Source organism: Pleurodeles waltl, chromosome 3_1, assembly GCF_031143425.1.
Source record: "Pleurodeles waltl isolate 20211129_DDA chromosome 3_1, aPleWal1.hap1.20221129, whole genome shotgun sequence".
NCBI lineage: Eukaryota > Metazoa > Chordata > Amphibia > Caudata > Salamandridae > Pleurodeles > Pleurodeles waltl.
The window spans coordinates 585,386,801-585,401,255 of NC_090440.1; the positions used below are offsets into that span (position 1 = coordinate 585,386,801).

At 48.2% G+C, this 14,455-nt stretch overlaps 1 protein-coding gene across 3 annotated transcripts in view; it reads left to right on the forward strand.

The window, feature by feature from the left end:
- Nucleotides 1-14,455, forward strand: part of CPT1A (carnitine palmitoyltransferase 1A) — a 522,885-nt gene that overhangs the window by 238,392 nt on the left and 270,038 nt on the right. For all 3 annotated transcript variants that reach the window (XM_069223030.1, XM_069223032.1, XM_069223031.1), the window contains exon 8: nucleotides 13,771-13,878. In XM_069223030.1, coding sequence (XP_069079131.1) covers nucleotides 13,771-13,878 — 108 coding nt within the window. The remainder of the gene's footprint in view (nucleotides 1-13,770; nucleotides 13,879-14,455) is intronic.

Below are 14,455 nucleotides of genomic sequence, written 5' to 3' on the forward strand. Positions count from 1 at the left end.
TTAGTCAACCACTTCTACTGGCCCAATATGTCCAACATGGTTAAGGAGTTTTGCCTCTCCTGCCCCACCTGTCAAGCCAGTGGTAAGACAGGTGGGCATCCAAAGGCCCCCCTCATTCCACTTCCAGTGGTGGGGGTGCCCTTTGAAAGAGTGGGTGTGGACATAGTTGGTCCACTAGAACCTCCCACAGCCTCAGGAAATATGTATATCCTGGTAGTAGTGGATCATGCTACCAGGTATCCTGAAGCTATTCCCCTTAGGTCGACTACTGCCCCTGCAGTAGCCAAGGCCCTCATTGGTATCTTTACCAGAGTGGGTTTCCCTAAGGAGGTGGTGTCTGACAGAGGTACCAACTTCATGTCAGCATACCTAAAGCACATGTGGAATGAGTGTGGAGTGACTTATAAATTCACTACACCATACCATCCCCAAACTAATGGCTTGGTTGAGAGATTCAACAAGACATTAAAAGGCATGATCATGGGGCTCCCAGAAAAGCTCAAAAGGAGATGGGATGTCCTTTTGCCATGTCTGCTTTTCGCTTACAGAGAGGTGCCACAGAAGGGAGTAGGATTCTCACCCTTTGAACTTCTGTTTGGTCATCCTGTAAGGGGACCACTTGCCCTTGTTAAAGAAGGCTGGGAGAGACCTCTCCATGAGCCTAAACAGGACATAGTGGACTATGTACTTGGCCTTCGCTCTAGAATGGCAGAGTACATGGAAAAGGCAACCAAAAACCTTGAGGCCAGCCAACAGCTCCAGAAGTTTTGGTATGACCAAAAGGCTGCACTGGTGGAGTTCCAACCAGGGCAGAAAGTCTGGGTTCTGGAGCCTGTGGCTCCCAGGGCACTCCAGGACAAATGGAGTGGCCCTTACCCAGTACTAGAAAGGAAGAGTCAGGTCACCTACCTGGTGGACCTGGGCACAAGCAGGAGCCCCAAGAGGGTGATCCATGTGAACCGCCTTAAGCTCTTCCATGACAGGGCTGATGTGAATCTGTTGATGGTAACAGATGAGGATCAGGAGGCAGAGAGTGAACCTCTCCCTGATCTTCTGTCATCAGACCCAAAAGATGGCACAGTAGATGGAGTGATCTACTCAGACACCCTCTCTGGCCAACAGCAAGCTGATTGTAGGAGAGTCCTACAACAGTTTCCTGAACTCTTCTCCTTGACCCCTGGTCAGACACACCTGTGTACCCATGATGTGGACACAGGAGACAGCATGCCTGTCAAGAACAAAATCTTTAGACAATCTGACCATGTCAAAGAAAGCATCAAGGTGGAAGTCCACAAGATGCTGGAATTGGGAGTAATTGAGCGCTCTGACAGCCCCTGGGCTAGCCCAGTGGTCTTAGTCCCCAAACCTCACACCAAAGATGGATATAAAGAGATGAGGTTTTGTGTGGACTACAGAGGGCTCAATTCTGTCACCAAGACAGATGCCCATCCAATTCCAAGAGCTGATGAGCTCATTGATAAATTAGGTGCTGCCAAATTTCTAAGTACCTTTGACTTGACAGCAGGGTACTGGCAAATAAAAATGGCACCTGGAGCAAAAGAAAGGACAGCATTCTCCACACCTGATGGGCATTATCAGTTTACTGTTATGCCCTTTGGTTTAAAGAATGCCCCTGCCACCTTCCAAAGGTTGGTGAATCAAGTCCTTGCTGGCTTGGAGTCCTTTAGCACAGCTTATCTTGATGATATTGCTGTCTTTAGCTCCACCTGGCAGGATCACCTGGTCCACCTGAGGAAGGTTTTGAAGGCTCTGCAATCTGCAGGCCTCTCTATCAAGGCATCCAAATGCCAGATAGGGCAGGGAACTGTGGTTTACTTGGGACACCTTGTAGGTGGAGGCCAAGTTCAGCCACTCCAACCCAAGATCCAGACTATTCTGGACTGGGTAGCTCCAAAAACCCAGACTCAAGTCAGGGCATTCCTTGGCTTGACTGGGTACTACAGGAGGTTTGTGAAGGGATATGGATCCATTGTGACAGCCCTCACTGAACTCACCTCCAAGAAAATGCCCAAGAAAGTAAACTGGACTGTGGAATGCCAACAGGCCTTTGACACCCTGAAACAGGCAATGTGCTCAGCACCAGTTCTCAAAGCTCCAGATTATTCTAAGCAGTTCATTGTGCAGACTGATGCCTCTGAACATGGGATAGGGGCAGTTTTGTCCCAAACAAATGATGATGGCCTTGACCAGCCTGTTGCTTTCATTAGCAGGAGGTTACTCCCCAGGGAGCAGCGTTGGAGTGCCATTGAGAGGGAGGCCTTTGCTGTGGTTTGGTCCCTGAAGAAGCTGAGACCATACCTCTTTGGGACTCACTTCCTAGTTCAAACTGACCACAGACCTCTCAAATGGCTGATGCAAATGAAAGGTGAAAATCCTAAACTGTTGAGGTGGTCCATCTCCCTACAGGGAATGGACTTTATAGTGGAACACAGACCTGGGACTGCCCATGCCAATGCAGATGGCCTTTCCAGGTTCTTCCACTTAGAAAATGAAGACTCTCTTGGGAAAGGTTAGTCTCATCCTCTTTCGTTTGGGGGGGGGTTGTGTAAGGAAATGCCTCCTTGGCATGGTTGCCCCCTGACTTTTTGCCTTTGCTGATGCTATGTTTACAATTGAAAGTGTGCTGAGGCCTGCTAACCCGGCCCCAGCACCAGTGTTCTTTCCCTAACCTGTACTTTTGTATCCACAATTGGCAGACCCTGGCATCCAGATAAGTCCCTTGTAACTGGTACTTCTAGTACCAAGGGCCCTGATGCCAAGGAAGGTCTCTAAGGGCTGCAGCATGTCTTATGCCACCCTGGAGACCTCTCACTCAGCACAGACACACTGCTTGCCAGCTTGTGTGTGCTAGTGAGGACAAAACGAGTAAGTCGACATGGCACTCCCCTCAGGGTGCCATGCCAGCCTCTCACTGCCTATGCAGTATAGGTAAGACACCCCTCTAGCAGGCCTTACAGCCCTAAGGCAGGGTGCACTATACCATAGGTGAGGGTACCAGTGCATGAGCATGGTACCCCTACAGTGTCTAAACAAAACCTTAGACATTGTAAGTGCAGGGTAGCCATAAGAGTATATGGTCTGGGAGTTTGTCAAACACGAACTCCACAGCACCATAACGGCTACACTGAAAACTGGGAAGTTTGGTATCAAACTTCTCAGCACAATAAATGCACACTGATGCCAGTGTACATTTTATTGTAAAATACACCACAGAGGGCACCTTAGAGGTGCCCCCTGAAACTTCACCGACTATCTGTGTAGGCTGACTAGTTTTAGCAGCCTGCCACAAACCGAGACATGTTGCTGGCCCCATGGGGAGAGTGCCTTTGTCACTCTGAGGCCAGTAACAAAGCCTGCACTGGGTGGAGATGCTAACACCTCTCCCAGGCAGGAATTGTCACACCTGGCGGTGAGCCTCAAAGGCTCACCTCCTTTGTGCCAACCCAGCAGGACACTCCAGCTAGTGGAGTTGCCCGCCCCCTCCGGCCAGGCCCCACTTTTGGCGGCAAGGCCGGAGAAAATAATGAGAAAAACAAGGAGGAGTCACTGGCCAGTCAGGACAGCCCCTAAGGTGTCCTGAGCTGAAGTGACTCTAACTTTTAGAAGTCCTCCATCTTGCAGATGGAGGATTCCACCAATAGGGTTAGGATTGTGACCCCCTCCCCTTGGGAGGAGGCACAAAGAGGGTGTACCCACCCTCAGGGCTAGTAGCCATTGGCTACTAACCCCCCAGACCTAAACACGCCCTTAAATTTAGTATTTAAGGGCTACCCTGAACCCTAGAAAATTAGATTCCTGCAACTACAAGAAGAAGGACTGCCTAGCTGAAAAACCCCTGCAGAGGAAGACCAGAAGACGACAACTGCCTTGGCTCCAGAAACTCACCGGCCTGTCTCCTGCCTTCCAAAGATCCTGCTCCAGCGACGCCTTCCAAAGGGACCAGCGACCTCGACATCCGCTGAGGACTGCCCCTGCTTCGAAAAGACAAGAAACTCCCGAGGACAGCGGACCTGCTCCAAGAAAGGCTGCAACTTTGTTTCCAGCAGCCTTGAAAGAACCCTGCAAGCTCCCCGCAAGAAGCGTGAGACTTGCAACACTGCACCCGGCGACCCCGACTCGGCTGGTGGAGATCCAACACCTCAGGAGGGACCCCAGGACTACTCTGATACTGTGAGTACCAAAACCTGTCCCCCCTGAGCCCCCACAGCGCCGCCTGCAGAGGGAATCCCGAGGCTTCCCCTGACCGCGACTCTTTGAATCCCAAGTCCCGACACCTGGGAGAGACCCTGCACCCGCAGCCCCCAGGACCTGAAGGACCGGACTTTCACTGGAGGAGTGACCCCCAGGAGTCCCTCTCCCTTGACCAAGTGGAGGTTTCCCCGAGGAACCCCCCCCTTGCCTGCCTGCAGCGCTGAAGAGATCCCGAGATCTCTCATAGACTAACATTGCAAACCCGACGCTTGTTTCTACACTGCACCCGGCCGCCCCCGCGCTGCTGAGGGTGAAATTTCTGTGTGGGCTTGTGTCCCCCCCGGTGCCCTACAAAACCCCCCTGGTCTGCCCCCCGAAGACGCGGGTACTTACCTGCAAGCAGACCGGAACCGGGGCACCCCCTTCTCTCCATTCTAGCCTATGTGTTTTGGGCACCACTTTGAACTCTGCACCTGACCGGCCCTGAGCTGCTGGTGTGGTGACTTTGGGGTTGCTCTGAACCCCCAACGGTGGGCTACCTTGGACCAAGAACTAAGCCCTGTAAGTGTCTTACTTACCTGGTTAACCTAACAAATACTTACCTCCCCTAGGAACTGTGAAAATTGCACTAAGTGTCCACTTTTAAAACAGCTATTTGTGAATAACTTGAAAAGTATACATGCAATTTTGATGATTTGAAGTTCCTAAAGTACTTACCTGCAATACCTTTCGAACAAGATATTACATGTTAAATTTGAACCTGTGGTTCTTAAAATAAACTAAGAAAAGATATTTTTCTATACAAAAACCTATTGGCTGGATTTGTCTCTGAGTGTGTGTACCTCATTTATTGTCTATGTGTATGTACAACAAATGCTTAACACTACTCCTTGGATAAGCCTATTGCTCGACCACACTACCACAAAATAGAGCATTAGTATTATCTATTTTTACCACTATTTTACCTCTAAGGGGAACCCTTGGACTCTGTGCATGCTATTCCTTACTTTGAAATAGCACATACAGAGCCAACTTCCTACACTGTGCCTGTCACCTGAGCACAGTGAAGACACCTGTGAGGCCTGTCGTGCGTTCCGGTCCCGAAAGACACTCCGAGACCGTCGAGCCAGAAGACTTCAGATGGCTTCCGCGCCGACAGCCCACCGAGAGTTCGAGGAACAGGAAGAGGAAGGTACCTTCTCGATCCAAGAATCGGACTCCGAAGGATTCGACAATACACAAACCGTGAGTAAGACGTCGAAAACCACACAGAGGAAGATTTACAAGGCCCAGGGGACGCCACTGCCATCAGGCCATGGCTCCACCCATAAATTCGGTGACCGACCGTCGGAACCGAAAAAGGCCCAAACAGTGCCGAGATCGTCCGACTCCGGTCGAGACACCGGCACGCAGCCTTCTCGGGACCGAGAAAGTGCTGGAGACAAGCCTCGACACCGAGATGCCGGTGTGGACACGGCTCGACGCCGAGACAGCGGCACCGAAGAAGATCGACGCCGAGAGGTTTCGGCCCCGAAAAAGAAAAAAGTCACCTCGGAGCCGAAAAAACACGCAGACAGGGTTTCGGTGCCGAAACAAACTGCAAGCGACCCAGCTTCAGGCTCTTATACAGAAGAACACTCGCTAACCTCACAAATGCAAAAGCATAGGTTTGAGGAAGAGCTACAATCAACTGATGTGGACCATACGCAAAAGCGTATTTTCATACAGCAGGGGACAGTAAAAATAAGCACCCTTCCCCCCATTAGAAGAAAGAGAAGGTTGGAGTTCCAAACTGAACAGACACCACAACCAAAAGTGGTGAAAAGAGTTACCCCACCACCCTCTCCTCCGCCCGTGATTAACGTCTCACCAGCACGAACTTCATCACAATCCCCAGCTCACACCACCATAAGCCAGGGTGACCAAGATCAAGACGCATGGGACCTATACGACGCCCCAGTGTCAGATAACAGTCCGGAGGCATACCCTACGAAGCCATCTCCACCAGAGGACAGCACCGCGTATTCTCAAGTGGTGGCTAGAGCAGCACAATTTCACAACGTAAGCCTCCACTCAGAACAGGTCGAGGATGATTTTTTATTCAACACACTCTCCTCCACCCACAGGTCATACCAAAGCCTGCCTATGCTCCCTGGTATGCTCCGGCACGCAAAAGAAATCTTTAAGGAGCCGGTCAAAAGTAGGGCAATCACACCAAGGGTGGAAAAAAAGTATAAGGCACCTCCTACAGACCCGGTTTTCATCACTACACAGCTGCCACCAGACTCTGTCGTTGTAGGAGCAGCTAGGAAAAGGGCCAACTCTCACACATCTGGAGATGCACCACCCCCAGATAAAGAAAGCCGCAAGTTCGATGCAGCTGGTAAGAGAGTCGCAGCACAAGCTGCAAACCAGTGGCGCATCGCGAACTCCCAGGCACTACTTGAGCGCTATGACAGAGCCCACTGGGACGAGATGCAACATCTCATTGAACATCTGCCCAAGGACTTACAAAATAGGGCAAAACAAGTGGTTGAGGAGGGACAGGCCATTTCCAACAACCAGATCCGCTCCTCCATGGACGCTGCAGATACAGCTTGTAGGAAGTTGGCTCTGTATGTGCTATTTCAAAGTAAGGAATAGCATGCACAGAGTCCAAGGGTTCCCCTTAGAGGTAAAATAGTGGTAAAAATAGATAATACTAATGCTCTATTTTGTGGTAGTGTGGTCGAGCAGTAGGCTTATCCAAGGAGTAGTGTTAAGCATTTGTTGTACATACACATAGACAATAAATGAGGTACACACACTCAGAGACAAATCCAGCCAATAGGTTTTTATATAGAAAAATATCTTTTCTTAGTTTATTTTAAGAACCACAGGTTCAAATTCTACATGTAATATCTCATTCGAAAGGTATTGCAGGTAAGTACTTTAGGAACTTCAAATCATCAAAATTGCATGTATACTTTTCAAGTTATTCACAAATAGCTGTTTTAAAAGTGGACACAGTGCAATTTTCACAGTTCCTAGGGGAGGTAAGTATTTGTTAGGTTAACCAGGTAAGTAAGACACTTACAGGGCTTAGTTCTTGGTCCAAGGTAGCCCACCGTTGGGGGTTCAGAGCAACCCCAAAGTCACCACACCAGCAGCTCAGGGCCGGTCAGGTGCAGAGTTCAAAGTGGTGCCCAAAACACATAGGCTAGAATGGAGAGGAGGGGGTGCCCCGGTTCCGGTCTGCTTGCAGGTAAGTACCCGCGTCTTCGGAGGGCAGACCAGGGGGGTTTTGTAGGGCACCGGGGGGGACACAAGCCCACACAGAAATTTCACCCTCAGCGGCGCGGGGGCGGCCGGGTGCAGTGTAGAAACAAGCGTCGGGTTCGCAATGTTAGTCTATGAGAGATCTCGGGATCTCTTCAGCGCTGCAGGCAGGCAAGGGGGGGGTTCCTCGGGGAAACCTCCACTTGGGCAAGGGAGAGGGACTCCTGGGGGTCACTTCTCCAGTGAAAGTCCGGTCCTTCAGGTCCTGGGGGCTGCGGGTGCAGGGTCTCTCCCAGGTGTCGGGACTTTAGGTTCAAAGAGTCGCAGTCAGGGGAAGCCTCGGGATTCCCTCTGCAGGCGGCGCTGTGGGGGCTCAGGGGGGACAGGTTTTGGTACTCACAGTATCAGAGTAGTCCTGGGGTCCCTCCTGAGGTGTTGGATCGCCACCAGCCGAGTCGGGGTCGCCGGGTGCAGTGTTGCAAGTCTCACGCTTCTTGCGGGGAGCTTGCAGGGTTCTTTTAAAGCTGCTGGAAACAAAGTTGCAGCTTTTCTTGGAGCAGGTCCGCTGTCCTCGGGAGTTTCTTGTCTTTTCGAAGCAGGGGCAGTCCTCAGAGGATGTCGAGGTCGCTGGTCCCTTTGGAAGGCGTCGCTGGAGCAGGATCTTTGGAAGGCAGGAGACAGGCCGGTGAGTTTCTGGAGCCAAGGCAGTTGTCGTCTTCTGGTCTTCCTCTGCAGGGGTTTTCAGCTAGGCAGTCCTTCTTCTTGTAGTTGCAGGAATCTAATTTTCTAGGGTTCAGGGTAGCCCTTAAATACTAAATTTAAGGGCGTGTTTAGGTCTGGGGGGTTAGTAGCCAATGGCTACTAGCCCTGAGGGTGGGTACACCCTCTTTGTGCCTCCTCCCAAGGGGAGGGGGTCACAATCCTAACCCTATTGGGGGAATCCTCCATCTGCAAGATGGAGGATTTCTAAAAGTTAGAGTCACTTCAGCTCAGGACACCTTAGGGGCTGTCCTGACTGGCCAGTGACTCCTCCTTGTTTTTCTCATTATTTTCTCCGGCCTTGCCGCCAAAAGTGGGGCCTGGCCGGAGGGGGCGGGCAACTCCACTAGCTGGAGTGTCCTGCTGGTTTGGCACAAAGGAGGTGAGCCTTTGAGGCTCACCGCCAGGTGTGACAATTCCTGCCTGGGGGAGGTGTTAGCATCTCCACCCAGTGCAGGCTTTGTTACTGGCCTCAGAGTGACAAAGGCACTCTCCCCATGGGGCCAGCAACATGTCTCGGTTTGTGGCAGGCTGCTAAAACTAGTCAGCCTACACAGATAGTCGGTTAAGTTTCAGGGGGCACCTCTAAGGTGCCCTCTGGGGTGTATTTTACAATAAAATGTACACTGGCATCAGTGTGCATTTATTGTGCTGAGAAGTTTGATACCAAACTTCCCAGTTTTCAGTGTAGCCATTATGGTGCTGTGGAGTTCGTGTTTGACAGACTCCCAGACCATATACTCTTATGGCTACCCTGCACTTACAATGTCTAAGGTTTTGTTTAGACACTGTAGGGGTACCATGCTCATGCACTGGTACCCTCACCTATGGTATAGTGCACCCTGCCTTAGGGCTGTAAGGCCTGCTAGAGGGGTGTCTTACCTATACTGCATAGGCAGTGAGAGGCTGGCATGGCACCCGGAGGGGAGTGCCATGTCGACTTACTCGTTTTGTCCTCACTAGCACACACAAGCTGGTAAGCAGTGTGTCTGTGCTGAGTGAGAGGTCTCCAGGGTGGCATAAGACATGCTGCAGCCCTTAGAGACCTTCCTTGGCATCAGGGCCCTTGGTACTAGAAGTACCAGTTACAAGGGACTTATCTGGATGCCAGGGTCTGCCAATTGTGGATACAAAAGTACAGGTTAGGGAAAGAACACTGGTGCTGGGGCCTGGTTAGCAGGCCTCAGCACACTTTCAATTGTAAACATAGCATCAGCAAAGGCAAAAAGTCAGGGGGCAACCATGCCAAGGAGGCATTTCCTTACACAGCTGCACGGACAATTAATACATCTGTAACTATCAGAAGGCATGCATGGCTCCGAACGTCTGGATTTAAACCAGAGATTCAACAAGCAGTTCTCAATATGCCTTTTAACGAAAAAGAACTGTTCGGTCCAGAAGTGGACACAGCGATTGAGAAACTCAAAAAAGATACGGACACTGCCAAAGCCATGGGCGCACTCTACTCCCCGCAGAACAGAGGGAATTACAGCACATTCCGTAAAACACCCTTTCGAGGGGGGTTTCGGGGTCAGAGCACACAAGCCAGCACCTCACAAGCAACACCGTCCGGTTACCAGGGACAGTATAGAGGAGGTTTTCGGGGACAATATAGAGGAGGGCAATTCCCTAGAAATAGAGGAAGATTTCAGAGCCCCAAAACCCCTACTACTAAACAGTGACTCACATGTCACTCACCCCCTCCACACAACACCAGTGGGGGGAAGAATAAGTCATTATTACAAAGCATGGGAGGAAATCACTACAGACACTTGGGTTCTAGCAATTATCCAACATGGTTATTGCATAGAATTTCTACAATTCCCTCCAAACATACCACCAAAAGCACAAAATTTGACAACACACCATTCCAATCTCCTGGAGATAGAAGTGCAGGCACTATTGCAAAAGAATGCAATCGAATTAGTGCCAAACACACAAATAAACACAGTAGTTTACTCACTGTACTTTCTGATACCAAAGAAGGACAAAACGCTGAGACCAATCCTAGACCTCAGAGTAGTGAACACTTTCATCAAATCAGACCACTTTCACATGGTCACACTACAAGAAGTATTGCCATTGCTAAAACTACACGACTACATGGCAACTTTAGACCTCAAGGATGCTTATTTCCATATACCAATACACCCATCGCACAGGAAATACCTAAGGTTTGTATTCAAGGGAATACATTACCAATTCAAGGTACTGCCTTTCGGATTAACAACCGCACCAAGAGTCTTTACCAAATGTCTAGCGGTAGTCGCTGCACACATAAGAAGGCAGCAAATACATGTGTTCCCATATCTAGACTACTGGCTAATCAAGGCCCATTCGTTAATAGAGTGCTCAAATCACACAAATCATATCATACAAACCCTCTTCAAACTAGGGTTCACCGTCAATTTCACAAAATCCAAAATTCTGCCGCGCAAGGTACAACAATACCTGGGAGCCATAATAGACACATCAAAAGGAGTAGCCACTCCAAGTCCACAAAGAATTCGAAATTTCAACACCATCATACAACACATGTATCCAACACAAAGGATACAAGCAAAGATGGTACTACAACTCCTAGGCATGATGTCTTCATGCATAGCCATTGTCCCAAACGCAAGACTGCACATGAGGCCCTTACAACAGTGCCTAGCATCACAATGGTCACAAGCACAGGGTCACCTTCTAGATCTGGTGTTAATAGACCGCCAAACTTACCTCTCGCTTCTGTGGTGGAACAACATAAATTTAAACAAAGGGCGGCCTTTCCAAGACCCAGTGCCACAATACGTAATAACAACAGATGCTTCCATGACAGGGTGGGGAGCACACCTCGATCAACACAGCATACAAGGACAATGGAACATACATCAAACAAAACTGCATATAAATCACCTAGAACTTCTAGCAGTTTTTCAAGCACTAAAAGCTTTCCAACCAATAATAGTTCACAAATACATTCTCGTCAAAACAGACAACATGACTACAATGTATTATCTAAACAAGCAAGGGGGACGCACTCCACGCAGTTAAGCCTGCTAGCACAAAAGATTTGGCGTTGGGCAATTCACAACCAAATTCGCCTAATAGCACAATTTATACCAGGGATCCAAAATCAACTCGCAGACAATCTCTCTCGAGATCACCAACAGGTCCACGAATGGGAAATTCACCCCCAAATTCTGAACACTTATTTCAAACTCTGGGGAACACCTCAGATAGACTTGTTTGCGACAAAGGAGAACGCAAAATGCCAAAACTTCGCATCCAGATACCCACACAAACAGTCCCAAGGCAATGCCCTATGGATGAACTGGGCAGGGATATTTGCTTACGCTTTTCCTCCTCTCCCTCTCCTTCCTTACCTGGTAAACAAACTCAGTCAAAACAAACTCAAACTCATATTAATAGCACCAACTTGGGCAAGGCAACCCTGGTACACAACGCTGCTAGACCTATCAGTAGTACCCTGCATCAAATTGCCCAACAGGCCAGATCTGTTGACACAGCACAACCAAAAGATCAGACACCCAGATCCAGCATCGCTGAATCTAGCAATCTGGCTCCTGAAATCCTAGAATTCGGGCACTTACAACTTACCCAAGAATGTATGGAAGTCATAAAACAAGCCAGAAGGCCATCCACCAGGCACTGCTATGCAAGTAAATGGAAGAGGTTTGTTTGCTACTGCCATATTAATCAAATACAACCATTACACACAACTCCAGAACATGTAGTGGGTTACTTGCTTCACTTACAAAAATCTAACCTGGCTTTCTCTTCCATTAAAATACACCTTGCAGCAATATCTGCATACCTGCAGACTACCTATTCAACTTCCCTATATAAGATACCAGTCATTAAAGCATTCATGGAGGGCCTTAGGAGAATTATACCACCAAGAACACCACCTGTTCCTTCATGGAACCTAAATGTTGTCCTAACTAGACTTATGGGTCCACCTTTTGAACCCATGCACTCCTGCGAAATACAGTTCCTAACCTGGAAGGTGGCATTTCTCATCGCCATTACTTCCCTAAGAAGAGTAAGCGAGATTCAGGCGTTTACAATACAGGAACCTTTTCTACAACTACACAAGAATAAGGTCGTCCTAAGGACCAATCCTAAATTTTTGCCAAAGGTTATTTCACCGTTCCATCTAAATCAAACAGTGGAACTTCCAGTGTTCTTTCCACAGCCAGATACCGTAGCTGAAAGGGCACTACATACATTAGATGTCAAAAGAGCATTGATGTATTACATTGACAGAACAAAAAACATCAGAAAGACTAAACAACTATTTATTGCATTTCAAAAACCTCATGCAGGAAACCCAATATCAAAACAAGGTATAGCCAGATGGATAGTTAAATGCATCAAAATCTGCTACCTTAAAGCTAAACGACAGCTGCCCATTACACCAAGGGCACACTCAACCAGAAAGAAAGGTGCTACTATGGCCTTTCTAGGAAACATCCCAATGCAAGAAATATGTAAGGCAGCCACATGGTCTACGCCTCACACATTCACCAAGCACTACTGTGTAGACGTGTTATCCGCACAACAAGCCACAGTAGGTCAAGCCGTATTAAGAACATTATTTCAGACTACTTCCGCTCCTACAGGCTGATCCACCGCTTTTGGGGAGATAACTGCTTACTAGTCTATGCAAAACATGCGTATCTACAGCGACAGATGCCATCGAACTGAAAATGTCACTTACCCAGTGTACATCTGTTCGTGGCATCAGTCGCAGTAGATTCGCATGTGCCCACCCGCCTCCCCGGGAGCCTGTAGCAGTTTGGAAGTTACCTTCAACTATTTATATATGTATCATCTCAACCTTAAATAGGTGCATACTTAGTCACTCCATTGCATGGGCACTATTACTACAATTCAACTCCTACCTCACCCTCTGCGGGGAAAAACAATCGAAGATGGAGTCGACGCCCATGCGCAATGGAGACAAAAGGAGGAGTCACTCGGTCCCGTGACTCGAAAGACTTCTTCGAAGAAAAACAACTTGTAACACTCCGGCCCAACACCAGATGGCGAGCTATTGCAAAACATGCGAATCTACTGCGACTGATGCCACGAACAGATGTACACTGGGTAAGTGACATTTTCATTATACTTTCAAAAATAGTTCCAAGATCTTTAAAAAAAAGGCGGTGAAATCAAAGGGGCAAAAAGGTAATTACTTTTGTGAAATACCATATGAACAACTTTGAAGAACGCTTGTAAAATCCCTACAAGGCCACGTCTAGCCTGTAGATGGCATTGAAGACGTGCATTTCAAACCTCTGCCAGTTCTCAGAAAGCCTTAAAGTCGGAACAGCAGTAGTAATGGATTCCAAAGGGTTGTGACTTGTATACGTAGATGCCTGCCTCCACTTTGACTTTTGCTTTTAGGACTTTCTGTTTTGCTTGAGTATCTCAGACTGCTAACTGTCTTATTTTTCGTTTTGCTTTTAGGACTTTCTGTTTTGCTTGGATATGTCAGACTGCTAACAATCTTGTTTTTCATTTCCCTTTTAGGACTTTCTGTATGTCATTCCAACTTCGATTCAAGCAGCCAGAGCTGGCAATGCTATTCATGCAATCCTCCTCTACAGAAAAAAACTTGATCGGGAGGAAATCAAACCGGTAAGTATTGTGACTGAATTAAAACAACCCATCAAGAAACATTGCAATGATTTTGGAAGTAAAAATATGTCAATGTTTTGAATTTGTTGTCTCTGTATTTTTAAAATTATTTTTAGGGGACCGTATTTAGGTTTTATTTTGTGCCTTTCGATCTAACTGTGTCAGGAAGCCTTTATTAGTTTAAATGCTGCATTCGTCCTCGTTTGGTTCTGGTACACATCTATGCAAAATTCCCCTTGTGTTTGGTCATACAGTAAAAAACATAGATTAACTATGGTCTTTTGTTTGACACATTATATCCTGCAGCCCATTTTTACGACCTTCTATTTATCTCAGACTTTGAGAATAACCTATTTTATTTAATCTGGTGATATGACGGATGTGATTTCTGTAACATATGGCCTCATCACAAGTCTGTTGGACCACCGCCAATGCAGCTGTCCAAGCACCATATTAAGACCATGGCGGTCGGCCTGTGGTGCGACTGGCAGCTCTGCCAGGATCAGAGATCCTGGTAGATGCGGCAGTCCTAATCCACCAAGGCAGTGCTGAGAGCAGTGCTGTCCTGGGTATTACA